This window comes from Pteronotus mesoamericanus, unplaced genomic scaffold (assembly GCF_021234165.1).
Source record: "Pteronotus mesoamericanus isolate MK-2021 breed Mesoamerican mustached bat unplaced genomic scaffold, CSHL_Meso_final contig_59, whole genome shotgun sequence".
NCBI lineage: Eukaryota > Metazoa > Chordata > Mammalia > Chiroptera > Mormoopidae > Pteronotus > Pteronotus mesoamericanus.
In genome coordinates this window covers 363,609-381,486 of record NW_026555206.1, presented here as the reverse complement: position 1 = coordinate 381,486, position 17,878 = coordinate 363,609, and the positions used below count along the sequence as shown (strand labels likewise).

At 48.0% G+C, this 17,878-nt stretch overlaps 1 protein-coding gene across 5 annotated transcripts in view; it reads right to left on the bottom strand.

Moving 5' to 3' along the window:
- Positions 1 to 15,751: 15,751 nt before the first annotated feature.
- Positions 15,752 to 17,878, bottom strand: part of TSPAN14 (tetraspanin 14) — a 50,905-nt gene continuing 48,778 nt past the window's right edge. For all 5 annotated transcript variants that reach the window (XM_054580445.1, XM_054580444.1, XM_054580443.1 and 2 more), the window contains 2 exons: positions 17,440 to 17,559; positions 15,752 to 16,222 (listed from right to left, as the gene is read on the bottom strand). In XM_054580445.1, coding sequence (XP_054436420.1) covers positions 16,151 to 16,222; positions 17,440 to 17,559 — 192 coding nt within the window. In that variant the 3' untranslated portion in view covers positions 15,752 to 16,150. The remainder of the gene's footprint in view (positions 16,223 to 17,439; positions 17,560 to 17,878) is intronic.

The window sequence follows — 17,878 nt, the reverse complement described above, 5'->3', positions numbered from 1 at the left end:
TAACAGTACTCAAACGTATAAAATCAAACATTTTGGTTCTGACATAAGAACAGGCAGATTAAAGTGAGAAAACCTAAACACAGATCCAAGTACATATGTAATTATTTAGTATATTATAAAAATTGCAGTTAATAATGGAGGGAAAATGGATATTCATTCAATAAACAGAGCAGGAATAATCAACTGGATGCTCTTCTGTTGTTACCTGTGATCCTACCACAACATACTTCAGTAGTTATGATTTCTGGGGGTTTTCTGGCATATATGATTAATTACTACATTAGTCATAGTAGTGAAAATTTCAAAATAATTGATGGGTTCAATAAACAGTGTTTAGATGAATAAATTGTGGCCTATCTATAGGATAAAATGCTCTACAGCCATTAGCATTAATATTTGAGAATACTTGTTGGCATAAGAAGGTGTTCACACTGTATTGTTGCACTAAGGGGGAAAGCAAGCTGTAAAATATTATATGTAGTATGCCCTAGTTTTATGCATCAAGAAAAAGAATATTTTAATCCCCACTGCTTTCTAAGAAGATTAAGCAGATCCTATTAAAAGGAAAGGTCTGTGATCTAGAAACCTTGTTAGGTTTAGATATGCATTTTGGGGAGGCCAAGCTGGGATGAGCTGCCACCTGAAGCTGTGGACCACACTGCACCAAATCTCTTTTTTTTAATTGAGGTAAAATTGTTTTGTAACGTAAGTTTCAGGTGTGTGTCATTATAAGTCAACATCTGTATATACCACATCATGTGCTCAGCACCAAGATCTAGTTTCCATCCTCCACCATGCAATTATCTCCTTTACCCATTTTGCTCTCCCTCCACCCTTCTTCCCCTCTGGTAAGCACCACTCTGTTGTCTGACTCTTTAAGTTTGTTTTTGAGTTGTTTGTTTGCTTGTTCATGTTCCACATAAAAGTGAAATCATACAGTATTTGTCTTTTTTGTGATTTAAGTCGCTTAGCACAATTCTTCAAGATCCATGTTACAAATGGCAGGATTTCATTTTTATTATGACTGACTCATATTCCATTGTATATATCACCACATCTTTATCCACTCATCCATCGATGGACACAAGTTGCTTCCATATCTTGGTGACTGCAAATAATGCCACAATGAACATAGGGGTGCAGATCTTTTTGAATTAGGATTTTGTATCCTTGAATAAATAGCCAGAAGTAGAATTTTGGGGTCATATAGTAGTTCTATTCTTTACTTTTTGAGGAATCTCCATACAATTTTCCCCAGTGGCTGCAGTAATTTACATTTCCACCTAATCTTCTTCATCAAAATGATGTAACACATTAAACAATTTCTGTGAGTAGATTTCTTATTTATGGAGAAGAAAAGGGGGAAACTTTATCCAGTTCTGTCAGAACAAAGGAGGGGCAAAACAGACCACCAAGGGGCACAGGAGTTGGAGGCACATGGGCTACAAGGTGCATGAGTCCCTGGGATCAGTGGAATTCGTGGGGAGGCTTAGGGCTTTTGCCCCCTTGGAACTGGTGGGATCAGAGTGCCTCTAAAGAACAAGGGTACCCACACTGACATTTGTAAACAAAAAGACAACAGCATAAACACACACATTTATGATCATAGTGTCAGAGCCCAGGATTGCAGTAAGCCAGGCCTGACTACCTGGGCACTTTCCACAACTCATTTACCTCTTCTGTACCTGCATAAGTCATCAGGGTGCTGCACAGGGCTTCTGTCAGCATTAAATGGATGCAGCGAGTCATGTGAGAGTCAACCAGGGGCATAGCAGGTAACAATGTGAGTTGTTCCCCAGCTCCTTAACCTAGGACCTGGTTCCCCACTAACCTGAAGCAAAATTCTAGGTGGGGGTGGTAGGCTGTGGTAGCTAACTCTGTCTACCCAGTAAGATCTGTGGTTTAAAGGGAAAAGTCTGGTGACTCAGGCCTGGGATAGAGAAACACGGGGAGAAATTAGCTGTTTTCTACTGCAGCTGTTAGCTTTTGGGCTGCTAGCAATTGTTTCCCCACAGGGAAGAGGGTCTGCATGCAGTAGGAGAGAATGGGACCAACGCACACAGAGAAGCAGAGACCCCGATGGAGAGACACCCTGCCTGACAGGGTCACGTCTGCTCTGGCCCCAAGGCCTGGCTCCCCTCTGAACATTTCACTGTCCATCCCTGCAACAGGAGCTAGTAAACCCCCTTTTGTTTAACCATGTTTGACTTAAGGTCATCACAACCCACATGTCCTGGCCAACCCGGTGGCTTGGCTCTCTGTCTCTATTTATCTTGCTAAGGATGCTGCAGAAGTAGACTGAACGGGACATTAGGAAAGTGACACACCTGGGCCAGCCCATTGCTAAGGCCCCTCCCAGGAAGTCCTCCCACGCCCCAGAGTTCTCTGAATGCAGGGAGTGCACTTCCTCACTGCCCCAGCCCCACTTCCTTAGGCCTCACTCTGGAAAGCCAGGGACACAGTGAAGAAAGAGGGTGGGGCAGAGGGTACAGGCAAGGGTAGAAACGGGAGGGAGTCCCTTGCTCCTAGGATGCTAAGTCCCTTTGTGTCCACATAGCTATAGGAATAGGAAGCTCTGGGTCCTCGGGGTGGAAGCAGATAACACAGACAGATGGCCTACACTTGCCTGCACCCTCTGCCCCATCAACCTCTCCTGGAGCCCCAGTCCTGCTAATTAAAAAACACTCTACTCCATTCGAATTTCCCCGGAATGGGGCCACTTGGCACAGTCTTAACAGATTGACTCTCTCGGCCCAGGACTGATTCTTATTAATTCAAAGGGCAGGAAGCAGTTCTGAGGCCCCAGATGGCAAACAGGCTTACATGATGGGCAGCATCCCTAGCTGGCAGGGCGGCCACCCAAAAAGCCCTCCCAAGTTCCCCTGGCACCTACTAAAGACAGTTTGTCAGCCCTGCCAACTGTCCCTCTCAGCCTCAGAGTCAGAGCTAAGCCACATGCCCCACCCCACCAGGCCCCCAGGCCACCCTGGCCAACAGGAACAAGAAGCAGTGCCCTTGCTCCCCTAGCGGCTGAGAACCAGCAGCTGAGCAGTGAGCCCGGCTCCCAGACCAGGTTCTCACACTACCGGTGGAGCCCTGGGCCCCTCCCCATGCTCTCCTCAGGGAAGCAACCAGAAAACTGCTAATATTTCTTTACACACCTACTATGTGGCAGCAGGCATTGTGCCCAAGGGTTTTATTTTTGTATCTCATTTAATTCTCAGAACAAGATTATAAGGCAGGCGATTTTATTACCCCAAGGCCAATTTTATTGTCAAGGTCACACAGCTGCTAATGAACCAAGGACTTAATCCCAGGTCTTGTTGAGCCCTAACAGGTTTCTGCCCTCCCATTCCACCCTACCCCCCTACCCTGCCCCCAGGCTCTTGTTTTGAGCTGGGCAGTCCTTCCAGGGCCCCGCAACTGTGTCCACACTTCCCCAGTGTCAGACCTGGAGGGCGCTGAAAGGAATCATCCGCCCCCCATTGCTCAGACCCTTGCTCTGGCCCTGTGAGAGCCCATACCTTCACCTACCGCCTCCAGGCCACCCTGTGCAGCCATGTGAAGGCTTGGCAGAGGCTGTAGGCTGGGAAACCAGCCCACTGCAGACTGGGCCCTCGGTTTTGCTGCAAAGGGAGATTCCAGAAGTCAGGAAATCTAGTTCTAGTCTTCACTTCCCTAGGCTGTGGTACTTGGGGCACAGACCACTGGGGTCCTCCTATACCTGACCTCTCCTCTTCTTCCTAGGCACACAGCTAGACCCTTGCCAGCCCCTTATAGTCCAGTGTGGCTTCAGATTCCTGGCCAATGGAATGTGAACACAAGTGGTATGCAGGCCACCCAGGCCTCACCCTCTTACTCAACCACCAGCGGACTAGAGTCAATTCCAGAAACCTATAGGAGGTTGTAGCCACAAGATGGAAGGAGGCTGGGTCCTAGCATTCCCTCCTCAGCCCCCCTTGCAGCCCACCAGCAACTGTGACATGAGTAAGAAACAAATATTTATTTTTCAAAGCCACCCATTTAGTGGGTATTGCTACGGTAGAGCAATGGCGGGGCGGATGGCACACTGATTTAGTGGGTAGAGTCTACTCTGACTCTATCCTTAGACAATGGTCTTCACACTTGAGCATGTGTTAGAATCTCCTAGGGCTGGATAACACAGAATGCTGGGTTCCATCCCGGAGTTTCTGATTCCACAGACCTGGAATGAAACCACAGAATCTGCATGTTTAACAAGTTCCCAGGCTGCTGGTTTAGGGACCACACTTTGAAAACCACTGCATTCTTGCCTAAGCTGCAGTGTTGGAATTACTATCTCCATTTCACAGAGGAAATGTACCAATTCCTGGCTCTTCCATTTGCACTGTGCTGCCTTCACACTGTGCTACATCATTGTGTGCCCTGCACCTGCCTACTTTCTTGTTCATGGGGTCCTGCGAGTTAGTGTTATCAGAAGAAGGGTGAACATTCCTTGAAGTAGAAAGCATGGGCTATAAACCCAGCTCTGCCACTCAGCAGCTGTCCTGGTAAGGCAAGTTCTGTTCTGACACTGGGCAAGGGCAGTGTCTACTCATGTAAAGTGGAGAAAGTAGAGCTACTTCTCTCCTGTTACCTCGGTCCCATACATACACTACCGGCCCAGCAGTGCTGGGCCCATAGGAGATTTTAGCAAGAATGTTGGACTGTTGCACTTCTGTAAGAGCTACTTAGGCTTAAACAAAAGAACTCTGGTCCTAGACATCCCTGTTCCAGCCTCACCCATGAGAACCACAGTGGACACTCACCCATAATGCTGCCTCCAAGGCTCCAGGGCTGACATCTATTCTGATACAGCCTTAGGGAGGGAGGAAGGGCATGGGGTGAAAAAAAGAAAGACCTGTGCCATGAATAGGGACTGTGTTGCAAGGAGGAAGGAGGGGAGAGTTCATCATCCAGGGGCTGGTGACTCCCACACTCCAGTTTCTTAGAAATTCTATTACGGGTTCTCTTTTACATGGGTTTACTACCCAAATCCCCTCACTCCTGCAGCTTCCCTGAATCACTTAGAGATCCACAGAAGGGAGGTAATTTTACTCCAAAATGCAATCATGCTTGAGAAGAGGTTTGAGTGCACACATTACAAACAACAGGAGTTCCAGAAATTGTTCAGAAGGAAAAGCGAGAATGGCACCAAAGTCTGTCATAACAGTCGTTCCAGGGAGATGTTATGATCTCTTGGTTAGGGACTTCTGGTCGAGATGGCAGCGTAGATAAACATGGCTCGCTTCCTTGCACAAACACAAACATTACAACTAAACTACAGACCAACCATCCTTCAGAACCATCAGAAATCAAGCTGGAGTCCTCAAACTACAGAATTAAAAAAGAAACCACAGTGAGACTGTTAGGATAGATGGAGATGTGGAATGGGCTGGTCTGACACCCATGAGTTGCAGATAAAAATTGGGATATATCAAGAATGAGAGGTCCCAGCCCCACACCAAGCACCACAGCCCAGATTCCAATGCAAGGAAGAGAAGTCACCATAATTTCTGGCTGTACAAACCAGTGGGATTGAGGCTGTGGAAGACAAAAACTGCTGGAATCCCAGGCAGTTCCTCTTAAAGGGCCTGTGCACAGACTTACTCAGACTCACTCTCTCTGAGCTCCAGCACAGGGGCTGCAGACTGAAAGGCATCGGGGGCACTGGGAGAGGAACTGAACTGTCTGGCATTAGGGAGAGAGCTGTGGGGCAGCTTTCTCCTAGATAGAAGTAAAAGCAGAGCCTGTTTTTCCTTTTCTGAGTCTTCCCCCACAGAGCCATAGAGCTGGAAGGTGGGTGCCATACCTGAGACCCCATTAACATGGCTCACACTGTTTGGCCCAAGCTTGTGATTCCCTGAAGCCCTGTCCAACCCAAATTTCATGTCCACCCAAGATGTTTCCAGGGGATTTTCCATATGAATGGCTTGTCTTGACTCATGCTTCAGATTTTCCTAAATTCTCTCAAGCAAGCTGCATCTGGCTTCAGCAAGCCCCATATATCTCACTAAGTTGCCCCAGGCCTGGCACTAGAAGCAGCTGGCCTTGGTTCACAGCTTGGCCCCTCCTGGGGACCTCCAAGCCCAGCACAAGTAGCAGCCATCAGTAGATCACTTTGTAGTTAATGCTGTATGACCCCAGACAGAACACAGGCAGTGGCTGACCTTGGACATGTCAACAGCAATCAAGGCTCAATTACAAGAGAGAGTATGATGGGCAGAGCTTGAATACCCTGCTTGGGTAATAAGGGAGGCTGTGCCATTGGACCCTCCAGGACACTTACTACATTAAGCCACTCTATCAAGCATAGGAGACATAGTAGCTCTACCTAATACATAAAAGCAAACAGAGGGAGGCTGACAAAATGAGGAGACAAAGAAATATGGCCCAAATGAAAGAACAGATCAAAACTCCAGAAAAAGAACAAATTTTAAAAAATGGAGATAAGCAATCTATCAGATGCAGAGTTCAAAACACTGACTAAAAGGATGCTCAATGAACTTAGTGAGGACCTCAACAGCCTTAAAAAAGATCCAGCCAGAAATGAAGGCTACACTAATTGCAATAAAGAACACTTTATAGGGAATCAACAGTACAGTGGATGAAGTAAGAATCAAATCAGAGACCTAGAACATAAGGAACCAAAAAAAAAAAAAAAAATCAGAATAGCAAGAATAAAAAAGAATAAAAATAAAATAAGGATAGTGTAAGGAGCCTCTGGAGCAACTTCAAGCCCACCAACATTTACATCATAGGGATGTCAGAAGGAAAAGAGGAAAAGCAAGAAATTGGAAACCTATCTGAAAGAAAAATGGAAAAAAACTTCCATAACTGGATGAAGGAAATAGATATACAGGTACAGGAAGCACAGAGAGTCCCTAACAAGATGAACCCGAAGAGGCCCTCTCCAAGACACTTCATAATTAAAATGCTAAAGGTTAAATACAAAGATAGACAATCTTAAAAGCAGTTAGTTATATACAAATGACAACCCCCCATAAGACCGTCAGGTGATTTCTCAAAAGATACTTTGCAGGCTAGGAGATATTGGCAAGAAATATTCAAAGGGATAAAGAGCAAGGACCTACAACCAAGATTGCTCTACCCAGCAAAGGTATCATTTAGAAATGAAGGGCAGATAACGAGCTTCCCAGAAAAGAAAAAAACTAAAGGAGTTTATCATCACCAAACCATTATTATATGGAATGTTAAAGTGTCTCCTTTAAGCAGAAAAAGAAGATTAAAAAATATGAATAAAATGGCAATACATATTTATCAACAGTTGGATCTAAAACCCAAAATAAACAAACAAGCAGAACAGAAACAGAATCACAGATACAAAGATGGTTTTGATGGTTACCAGATGGGAGGGGGGTGGGGGGGGATGAGTGAAAAAGGTGAAGAGATTAAGAAGTACAAATAGGTAGTTACCGAATAGCCATGGGGATATAAAGTACAGCATAGAGAATAGGGTAGCCAAAGCATATATATGCAGGACCCATGGCCATGGACAATGATGAGGGGATTGCCTGAAGGAGGTATGGGGGGCGGGGGGTGGGGCCTGGGCAAAGGAGGACAAAGGGGTGAAATTTGAGACAACTGTAATAGCACAAACAATAAAATACAATTTAAAAAAAAAATAGATCTCACCCTGGCTGGTGTGACTCAATGGGTTGAGCAATGGTCTGTGAACTAAAAGGTCACTGATTCAATTCCAGATCAGGGCACATGCCTAGGTTGCGAGCGAGGTCCCCAGTTGGGGGTGTGCAAGAGGCAACCAGTCGATGTTTCTCTTGCACATTTGTCTTTCACTCCCTCTCTTTCTGCCTCCCTTTCCCTCTCTCTAAGAAATAAATTTTTTAAAACATTTTTTAAAAGATCTCTTAGGTAGATGAGAGGTTTAACTTTTAGAATAGATGACCTGATGATCTGTTGACTATGGAGTTGATAGTGTCCTCAGAGCCCACATTCCTGGGTTTGGCCACAGGGTGGATGGTGATGCCCTCAGCTGAGCTGAGGAAGACAGGAGAAGCATGTTGAGGTATGGGTGACATTTGGGGTTGGGAAAGAGAAGACAAATTTGATTTTGGATTCAGTGACTGAGGTGTCTATATGAGTGAACAGGGATACAGTCTAAAGCAGCTTTGCTGACACCCAAGCTCTCTGGGCAACAGACAGCCTGTGTCACCAATCCATTCATTAGTGAGAGGGCAGCCAGTGCCTCCAGGACGCCTCCCCCAGTGGCTGCCCCTTACATAGGGCAGCTGGCAGATATCCACCTCCAAGACTCCACTTTGCAATAAGAGATTGGCTCCTCTGGATTCATTGCCTAGGCCCTATTTTAAAAAGTGTGTTCTGCCAGTTGGACAAGGAATGAAAGGAAATTTGGATAAGCAAAAGATTCTAAGTGTGTCTGGTGGAAAACAATGCATTGCTTACAGCACACCCTTCCACTTATCTGACACTGATTTTAGACTTTCAGTCTTTGAGCTCTTTAACAACCATCTAAGTTGAAGAGTTCATGAAAAACACTTCTTGTCTATGGGCACGCCTTTAGAACTTCCAACTGAGGCTCATTTGACCTCTACCCATCCTGGGGGAAAAAAAGCAGTCTTTTCCTTTATTCCACATAGATTCATTGTGATTTCTCCTTTAAACTTGTTGTTAACCTTACCAGCTCCCTCATTTAATTAATGAGTTAAATAAAATATTTCATGTATGCATATATAATACTATATGATACAAATACACACACACACACACACACACACACACACACACACTTTTTGGAAAATATCCCCAACAGGGCACAGAAAGGACTACTGCCTCTCAGGGAAGGAAAGACTTGCCATGGTCCCTGCCCTCCCACCCCTACTCCTAAAACCCCCAACAGGAGGGGGTTTGCAAACCTCCAGGGCAGGGTGCTTAGTCCCTCCCCTAGGCCACTCCATTTCTTTTCATATTGGACCACAGCTGTGCAGATTTTAAAAGCAGAAAAGAAAAACAGATGTAAAACAAAAGAAAACACAACGCTCCCATCCTACCACCACTGCAGATGAAAAACTGCTTGTGCCCAAAGAATCATCTACAAACACAGGGCCAGCAACCCTGGGCTATTTCCACAGGGAGAGAGGACGTGTGGGCTGGGTGTTGCCACCAAGGTGAGATCACTGGGCTCATACTGCCTTAGAACAGAACCTGGATGGAGACACTGTTTACCTGGCTGACTTCCTGACCTTGGGGGACTTCCAGCATGTTTTCAGACATAAAAGATTTTTTCCTGGAATGTGGAGGGTGGTGTGGGCAAGCCCTGTGCTGGGCCCATGCATTTTGTCTCTCTCTCACACATACACACACAACCCACCCCCTATTCCAAACATGATGTCCTGCCATTTTCAGAAGATGTGCAATGTCTGCTTCCAGGCCCTTTTCTCTTTCTCATTCCAAACGACTCTCTAACCTAACCCCCTTTCTCCACAGACCACCCCCCTGGGCCTCTCAAAGGCAGGCTGTGGCCCCTCTGCTGGCCCCCTTGGGCCAGCCTCTGTAGACAGCCCTGGGCCCCTTGTCAGGTGAAGGCAACTTTGCTTCTTCTGGGGGCTTTACGGGTAATTTCTAGGGCTGTGTTGGTCTCCTGCAGGATCCACACTCCAGGCAAAAAGCAACCCCTCCTCCTGCCTCCCTACTCTTAGGACACAGCAAACAGGTCTTGACCTCCAAATGCCTGTGGAGGCTCCCCACAGACCTTAAAGCCTTATTCCTTAAAAAAAGAGAGAAAAGAAAAGAAAAAAGAAAAGACAAAACCCAGGGAAATGGGTTATTTATTTCAGCTTGAGCTGTGCCACATGTAACCCAGATGGCTTAGCCCTCTGGGAAGCGGTAGGTACTGATAAAACCTCTTCAATAATTACATTAGCAATAATGTTAGGGACATACACTAAGTAATATGGTCCTATGATAAAACGCTTTACCCACCTCATCTCATTTAATCCTTGAAACAACTCCATATGGGGGTATTATTATCCCCATTTCATGAAAATGGCTCAAAGAGGTTAAATAACTTGCTGAAGGACACAGGATTTGTTCAATAAGGTGACTAAGGAGTCTACACCAGCTTTCAAATTTACCAGCTCTTCCACTTACTCCTGAAACCCATGAAATAAAGATAATTAACTCTACTTTTCCAAGGAAGAAACTGAGGCACTGAGGCATCTGGGGTGTTTTGTTTTTGAGCCCAAGTTCAAACTCAGGCTCAGCACTCTTTCCATCCCAGTGCAAGTCCTAACTCAAAGGAATCTGCCTGGCACCAGAGGAAATGGAGGATCTCACCACAGTCCCATCCCTGTGTCCACCAGGGAGGCACCCTCACAGATCTGTGACCACCCCACTCCCTTCCCCACTTGTTCCCAGTCCACATGACAGGGGATGTGTGCCTGGCTCTCGGGAGAAGTGGCCATGCAGACAGACTGAGCCCGCCGGAGAGGGCACCCTTCTCCAGGAGCAGCAGCAGCCCAGCCATCATGGGTAGGCAGTGAGCTATCTGGACCCCGAGTCCCATCACAGGGCACTAGGGCATTCAATGAGATGAGGCTTCTCCCAGCATCACAAGGGCCACATCCTAGAGCTACAGCCCGGCTGGCAGGTGCCAGGCTTGTGTCTGTCCAGGCTCTGCAGCTCACTCCCTGTGCAACCTCAGGGCAGCACTGAATCTTGAGTCTGTGTCCTTACCTAAGCAGGATGCCACCCCAAATCACTATTCCCATGTGACCAGCCCTCTCCCAAGGCAAAAGCAGAAAGCTCTGGCTCCCCCTGCCCATCTGGCTCAGCCTCCTGGAGGAACCTGTGCTGAGAGAATTCATCCTCTCCCAACCACCCCTTACGCCCAGAACCGGCCCACAGATGTTCGGGGCCTCCTCGCCACACACCAGCTGCGGCCCAGCCCTGAGTATCCGCTCATTACAATATCAGCCCACCATCCTAGAGAACTCCTTTAAACACATGTTCTTCTTACAAGCCCTTCTCAGAAGTAATCCCAATAATAAAATACCATTTGGTTTTTATAAGCACTTGTAAGAGCAAAACCAGCTAAAACATCCATCCACAGAAGTGTGACAGGTTGTTGGCAGCTTCCCCAGTGTTCATCCCTTTCACCAGGGCCTGTTTCCCTGCCACACGGGCCCAGTGCAATGGACAAGCATCGAGGTCCTGCCCTTGATGGCTTTGCCTTCATGATGTCCCCATCAGTGAGGCTCGAGGTTGACCCTGGAGGGCCTCCCCTCCCTCCTCCTGGGGCGATGAAGACACAGTGGAAGGCAGAGCAGAAAGGAAACCAGATCCTGCTGGCGTCACTGAGCCACTCAGATCAAACCAACCCTGAAACTCACCCCACCGCTGGACTTTCCAGTTTCAGGAGCCAAAAACCTCCCCTCATTGTTTAGACCGGTTTGAACTGGGTTTCTGTTACCTGGGACTGTACACACACTTCCCTGCAAAGAGCAAGGCTCATTCACTCATGGCACTCCTGCAAAGGACAACATAACTATGGAAATATGCCACGGATGGGGATGCACCCATGGAGAAATAGTTCTGAGATATATTAAGTAAAATTAATTGCAGAATACTTGTAAAATATGATTCTCCTTTATGTGAAAGACATTTGAATGTGCATGGATATTTTCTGGAAAGGAATTGAATGGTGGTTGCCTCTGGGGAACAGAAGACATACTTTATACTCTCCTATGCTTAAATTGCTTTTACTTACAAATTAAAAAAAAAAAATACTGCTTTAAAAATCTTTTGAGGTGATAAAATTACAGTCCAAGGTGTTAATTTATTTTGGTATTTATTAAACCATGCTTTTGAAGCCCCTGCTGAAATATGAGATGCAGAGCACAGGAAGAAAACAGAGTGAAGAAATAATTATCTCAGGCCTTTGTCAGGAATACTTACTTCCTCCTTCTCTAAAGCTGGGATCTCTCAAACTGCTAAGTTCACCAAAAGAGGATCTACTTAAAGGTATTCTTCACTTTTTCTTCCTCCTGAAGTTATACCGCAGTCCCTGATCTACAGTGCCCACTTTAGGGTTTTCTGAGGCACGCTGGAGACCCCCAAAGCATCTTCAGAATGAACATACCTTTATTGCAGTCTTCGAGGGAGAAAAGCCAGGTCATGCCGACTTTATAAGGAGCTAAAAAGGCCCTAAAGGTGTACAGGTCTCTGGATTTTTGGAGAGTGCGCCCAAATGACTGAAAACAGTGCTGCAAGAGGTCCCGTCTGCCCTGGAAAGCCAGGCAGCATCCTCTTGAATGACAGACGCAGGAGAAGCACCCCTACCAAGCTCCATCACTGGGGACAGGTTAGCAGTTTAGGGGCAGATGACCTAAAAACCTTGAGGCCTGTGGACAGACCCCCAAATATGACCCTAGAGCTGAAAAGGTCTACTGGTGAAGGTCACACAGCCTTCCCACTTACCTGGTACAGCTAAGGGCACTGGACCACTGGGTGGCAGTGCCGAGCGGCTGACCCCTGGGCCAACCCTTTCCAGGACAGTCATTGGGTCCTGGAACTCCAACAGACCCTCTCCTTTCCCTGACCCTCTGAAGTCCATGCTGAAGCTTCTGGCAAGAACACATCAGGTGGCTGCTGGTGCTGGGCTGGAGGCCCTGTCCTCTGCTGGCCTTCCATCTAGCCGCTCTGGGGGCCTCTCCCCTGGGGGTCCCTAAGGTCACAGTGGTAGCTGCTGTACAGTGCGTTACCCTCCAGAGAAAAGGCTGTGTCTTAGTTCTCACCACCCCATAGAGAAAATCCTTTTGCTTTGCTGAGCAGGGAGCGTGCTGCCCAGAGCCAAGGCCCCCAGTGCAGGGTGGGGCTGAGCTACTTTGGGGCAACATCATGCTCTTCCCCACAGGCCCCCAAAACAAAACCCAGCCCCCAAATCTAGGTATAGAGGTAAAGATCAGCACTCTCTGGCTTTCTTTAAGTGTCAGTCGCCTGCCAGAGCCCAATTAACAGGACAATCTTCAGGAAACCTCCCGTCTTGCCCTTGCTGTGGTTCTGCTCAGCAGGAGCCAATCAGAGCTTCAGAATTCAGGGCTGGCAGCCACTAAACCTCCCATTTTATTTGCAGGTACAGGATCTGGGGCAAGGCTTCCAAATCCTTGGCAGCAACTTACCTTTCTCCAAGTCTCAGGTTTGGGGCACACAGATGGCTTCCTCAGAGCTGTTCTGTCAACTAAAAAAGTTTATTTACCACTAGGTACTCTGAGCTCTTTCTGTGCTTCAGAAATGTTCTTTATCCATTAATTTTTATCATTATTCATGTAGGGAAACTGCACAGGCTTCTTCTGCACCTGCGCAGATGGTTTTCCTGCCAGTGTCCAGCCCAGCCTTGCGGCAGTGGGAGCTCCTGGAGACTGGTGAGCCGGACTATGGCAGGTGTTGACAAGGATGGATGGGAGAAGTGGCAAGCCTGGGTCACAGAAGTGGCAGATTCTAAGGATGGGGTGGCCTAGAGTGTCAGGCGCTGCAGGAGCCGGTACGTCGCCAAGCTTGGTAACAGGGTGAACAGCAGAGAGGAAGTGCAGAGGTCCTCCATCCCAGTCTGAGAGGACAAGGGGCGGGTGGGGATTCAGGGAAGGCCGGGTGGGGAGTGCAGACAGAGCCCATGTTTGTTGGAGACCCCCATGTATGCACTGTTAATCCTAGGCTTCTTTTCTATTCTCATCCAACTACTCAGAGCCAGATGTGATGACCAAAAATGGCCCAAAAGTTGTATAAACTAACTGGGAAACAAACCCAACTCTAGACATCCCCTGTGAACTAGGCTGTGACCTGTGAAAAGACTTGCAAGGGGTCCATCCACCAGGTCTGCCTGGATAAATGGGAAGCAGGAACCGTCCAGGAGCTGCTGGTGCCCACACATTGGCAGGGAGGGCCTGGGGTCATCAACTTCCTCCTGGGCAGGTTGGGTCAGAGGAACCTGGTGAGGTGGGCAGGCCACTAACCCCCACCACAGATAGGCCAGTAGGTCCGACACACACAGCTTGTGCAACGGGACCAGTTCCAACTCAGTGTTCCCAAGCTATTTTGCCTTTTCGATATTGCCCGGGGCTGGACAGAGATGACCTAAACTAACATTTCCGCTAGGCCTACAAAGTCAAAGTTCTGCCTTGTGCTTCTAGCTCGGCAGTGCTAGGACACAAGCCAGCTTGTGCTAGCTGTAACCTCCATACAAAGGATAATTGAAAGTGGCTCACAGGATCTAAAACAAGTCACATGATAAAATGTATTTCAGATTGTGCCAACGATGGATGGTCTTTACCCTCTGACCTCCTGTCATGTTTTATCATACCCTATCCCACTGGTTCCAAGTTTACCGCTGAGATGCTTAATGCCATCTTGATGTGACCCAAAATAAAAAACACCAAAACGACAGCATTATTATAAAGATATATTCCATAAAAGAGCTTGGCAGTCAAAGAAAATCATCATACTTCCTAAAAACACCACCATTCTTCTTCACCTAGTCTATAGAAAAAATTGTTAAAAAAAAAAAAGGAAAAAATATAACAATATAATCAAACACTCACCGGTATACACCACACTAGCATGTACACATCAGCAAGTCAGTGAAGGTAGCACTCAATCCCTGAACAATGAGGACAGAACGTGTACAAGATCCAGAAAAGCATTAGAAAGTAGCCCAGCCCAAGATGCACAGATGCTCAGCTATCCCTGGGGGGCTCAGTATATAAGACAGACTTCATTTCCAAGAGCAAGCCCAGAATAGCCCTGACAGGACGGGTAGACATGGTGATCACAGATATCCCGGTCAGGGAGGAGTGAGTCACCTCAAAAGTTAGCAAAAAGATGTCCCAAGCTTCTCCACAGCTGCAGGCCTGGGTCCGTGGCTTGGCACAGGGGACTGGCCACAGAGCTTCTCTCTCCAGGGAGAGGCAATGCCAGGCTGGCCAGCTGGCCCTTAGCATGTGGCCTCGAGAGGAGTCATGGACAAAGGTTTCAGGCTGACTGTCTCTGGCTGGGCTCCTTGGCCTTGCAGTGGAGGAGGAGTCAGTTTTCAAGTTCCAGGTGACCGTTTCAGTAGCACCAAGACCAGAAGACAGTGAGGCCAAGTTCGGAGGGCAGTGTGTGCACTGGGGGTGTGCCGAGGGAGGGGGCGTACATATGTGAACCTGGGTTGTTAGGGATGGGAAGGAAAGTTGATGGGGTTGGTCCTGGAGATACTTGTTGATGGGGTTGGTTCTGGAGATACTCTAAGGAACTAAAAGGGATGGCTTCGATCCCTGACACAATATAAGGCTGCTTAGAGGAGAATGCCAGAGGAAATGAAGAGATGGTGTGAGAACATTCTTACCCCTATAAATAAACTATTTACACACTATAAGAAAAGGAGAGCCCACTCTCAGAGAAGAACCATGCCCACGATTCCCCTCATGCCTTCAGGGCATAATGCTATGGAGGCTGGAGGCAGTTCTCAGCTGGAAGGCAGCAGGCCAGGCACCCTGCACCCCTGTCCATGCACTGGCTCAGGCTCATTTCACTTGGACGTGGCTGAGGATCCTGCAAAGACCCAACTTGTGCAGACACTACAGATCCCCCCCTCAGCCTCTGAGGTCCATTTGCTCCCTTCCCCTACCCAATTACAGGCAGCACCCCAAGGCTGCTGGGAGAAGTCTTGTCCATGCCTGCTGGTCCCTTACCCATGTCCCGCTCACAAAAGACATGGCTGCTCCTAGGTCAGCACTAATGTCTCAAGTGGTGAGGAGGCCAGTGAGCCCTGCAGACACACTTGGGCTCCTGGGGGACTGAGTCAAACTGTCCTTGCAGCCACAGGAGCCAGCTGTCCCTCAGTTACCACCCCCACCTAATGACATTCTGTCTCTGGGTAGACCCCAGCAGGGATCTTAGTCACAAGTTCCTTCAGTTAAGGAGAGGCCTCTCGGTCTTCAGCAGGATCAAAGAGGTCATGTCACACTGATGCTGAAGACAAGGCGCTGGCTCTGGTGAGGGGGCATCCGCTTCTCTCCCTCTGGACGTTAACGTTGACGACAGTGGAGGGCTCTGGCCTCCACAGTGTGGCTCAGCTCTGCTTGCTCACCTCGGCTCCTCAGAAGTGATGGCCATCTTTCACTGCCTCAATGTCTGAGATCAGGGTCTTTGCCAGGAAGATGCCAAATATCTGAAACCAGGCCAGCAGAGGCACTGGCCGTCAGCATTGGAACACAAAGGGAGGGGGCAGGCTCAGAGGGCAAGGCCATGCAGGGTGCCCTGCAACGCACTCCCACCCCACAGAGACTGAGGGTGCTGAGAGAGTAACACTGGGCATGAGGCAACACAAGACCAGCCCACCATAAAAAGTGAGTCCCAGGGTCTGAATTGCTTATCCCTAGAGCCCTGAAGGGGCAAAGAGTGGGCACCAGAGAAGCCAAAGGAAACTGCCAGCCTCCAACACTACTAGGCATGTCACACATCACGGGCTGGGGCATACCTTGTCCCATACCTTGACATACCTTGTCTGGAATTAATTCTGGGACATACCTTGAGCCCGGAATTAAACTAAAGATAACAGGGTCACTCTGACCGGTTCTGATTCCCAAAAAAATAAATCCTGAATGTTACCTGTAAACCTGGACTCCATAATAAAACTAAGGTTGTCCCTGCTTCTGACTGTGCTAGTACCTGAGGCTACATCCTGACCTTGGCAACCAGATTTATCATGTAGGAAGACTAATTCTTTCTACCAGAGACAGCTAATGTGAACTTGGTCATCTTGGGCATTTTGCTACTTTTCTTCCCTTTAAATTTTTGTGATTTGTATGTGATGAGTCAGTCCTTCTGAAGTCTGATTCCTTTGCCCGCTCTGCAAACAAATTTTTTTCTTTCCTTTTCTAGATGCTTGTATCTCCTAGCCCTCCTTTGAGATCACTCAACAGACATTTGCTGAGTTAGGGAGGAAGGAAGATGTGGATGGCAGGCTGGAGGCCCTACGTCCACTGCAGTCACCCTCTTAAAGGCAAGGTCAGAGCCAAACATTTTGACCTTAAATGGTGGTGTGTTTGCCACACAGCAGCAGCAGCAGCAGCAGCAGCAGCAGCAGCAGCAGCTGTCCCAGACACTGCTAAGGGCTGCCAGCTTTTCCCCATGAGCCCTGAGCACACTGGAAAAACTCCAGACTTCTCTGACTCCCTGGGTCTTTGACTTTCTCCTACCAGGTCCTTTCCTAGTGGACACTCACCAGCCTACACACCTCACTACACGTCTTACTACACTACACACCAGCCTACAAGTCTCACTGCCCACTTGGCCACCACTGCCTTCCCACATATGAAATCTGGGTCAAATGAACAGGTTCAGCCCGCAAGGGGAAAGGAAACCACAGTGGCAGTCGGAACAGACCTGCAGCAGTGAGATGGCGATGAAGATGCCAGCCACGATGTAAATATTCCGTGGGAGCCAGCCCTCCAGCGCCTGGATACAGCCTTTCGTGAAGATGAACTCGTCCCACTTGCTCTTCAGCTGCAGGAACACACCACAGTAGCTTGAGCCCATAACCTGCAGAGGTCCCCGCCCTGCAGCAGGCTCCTTCAGGGAGCAGGGGGGTGGGTGCCAAGGACAGACAGAACTGTCTAGGAGGGACTTTGACTTGCCTCGGTCTCTGCCTCTACTCAGGGCAGTCTGTATCAGTAGCCTGCCTATAGCCTGCCTAAGGAAGGCTATGACCTTTAACCCATTTCTGTTTGGGCCTCCACAGATTTAAAGATCAACTTGTGCAACAGCACCTCCACAGTCCACATCTGGAGAAAGAAGAGGGGGCTTGAATGCCTGGAGAAGGAAG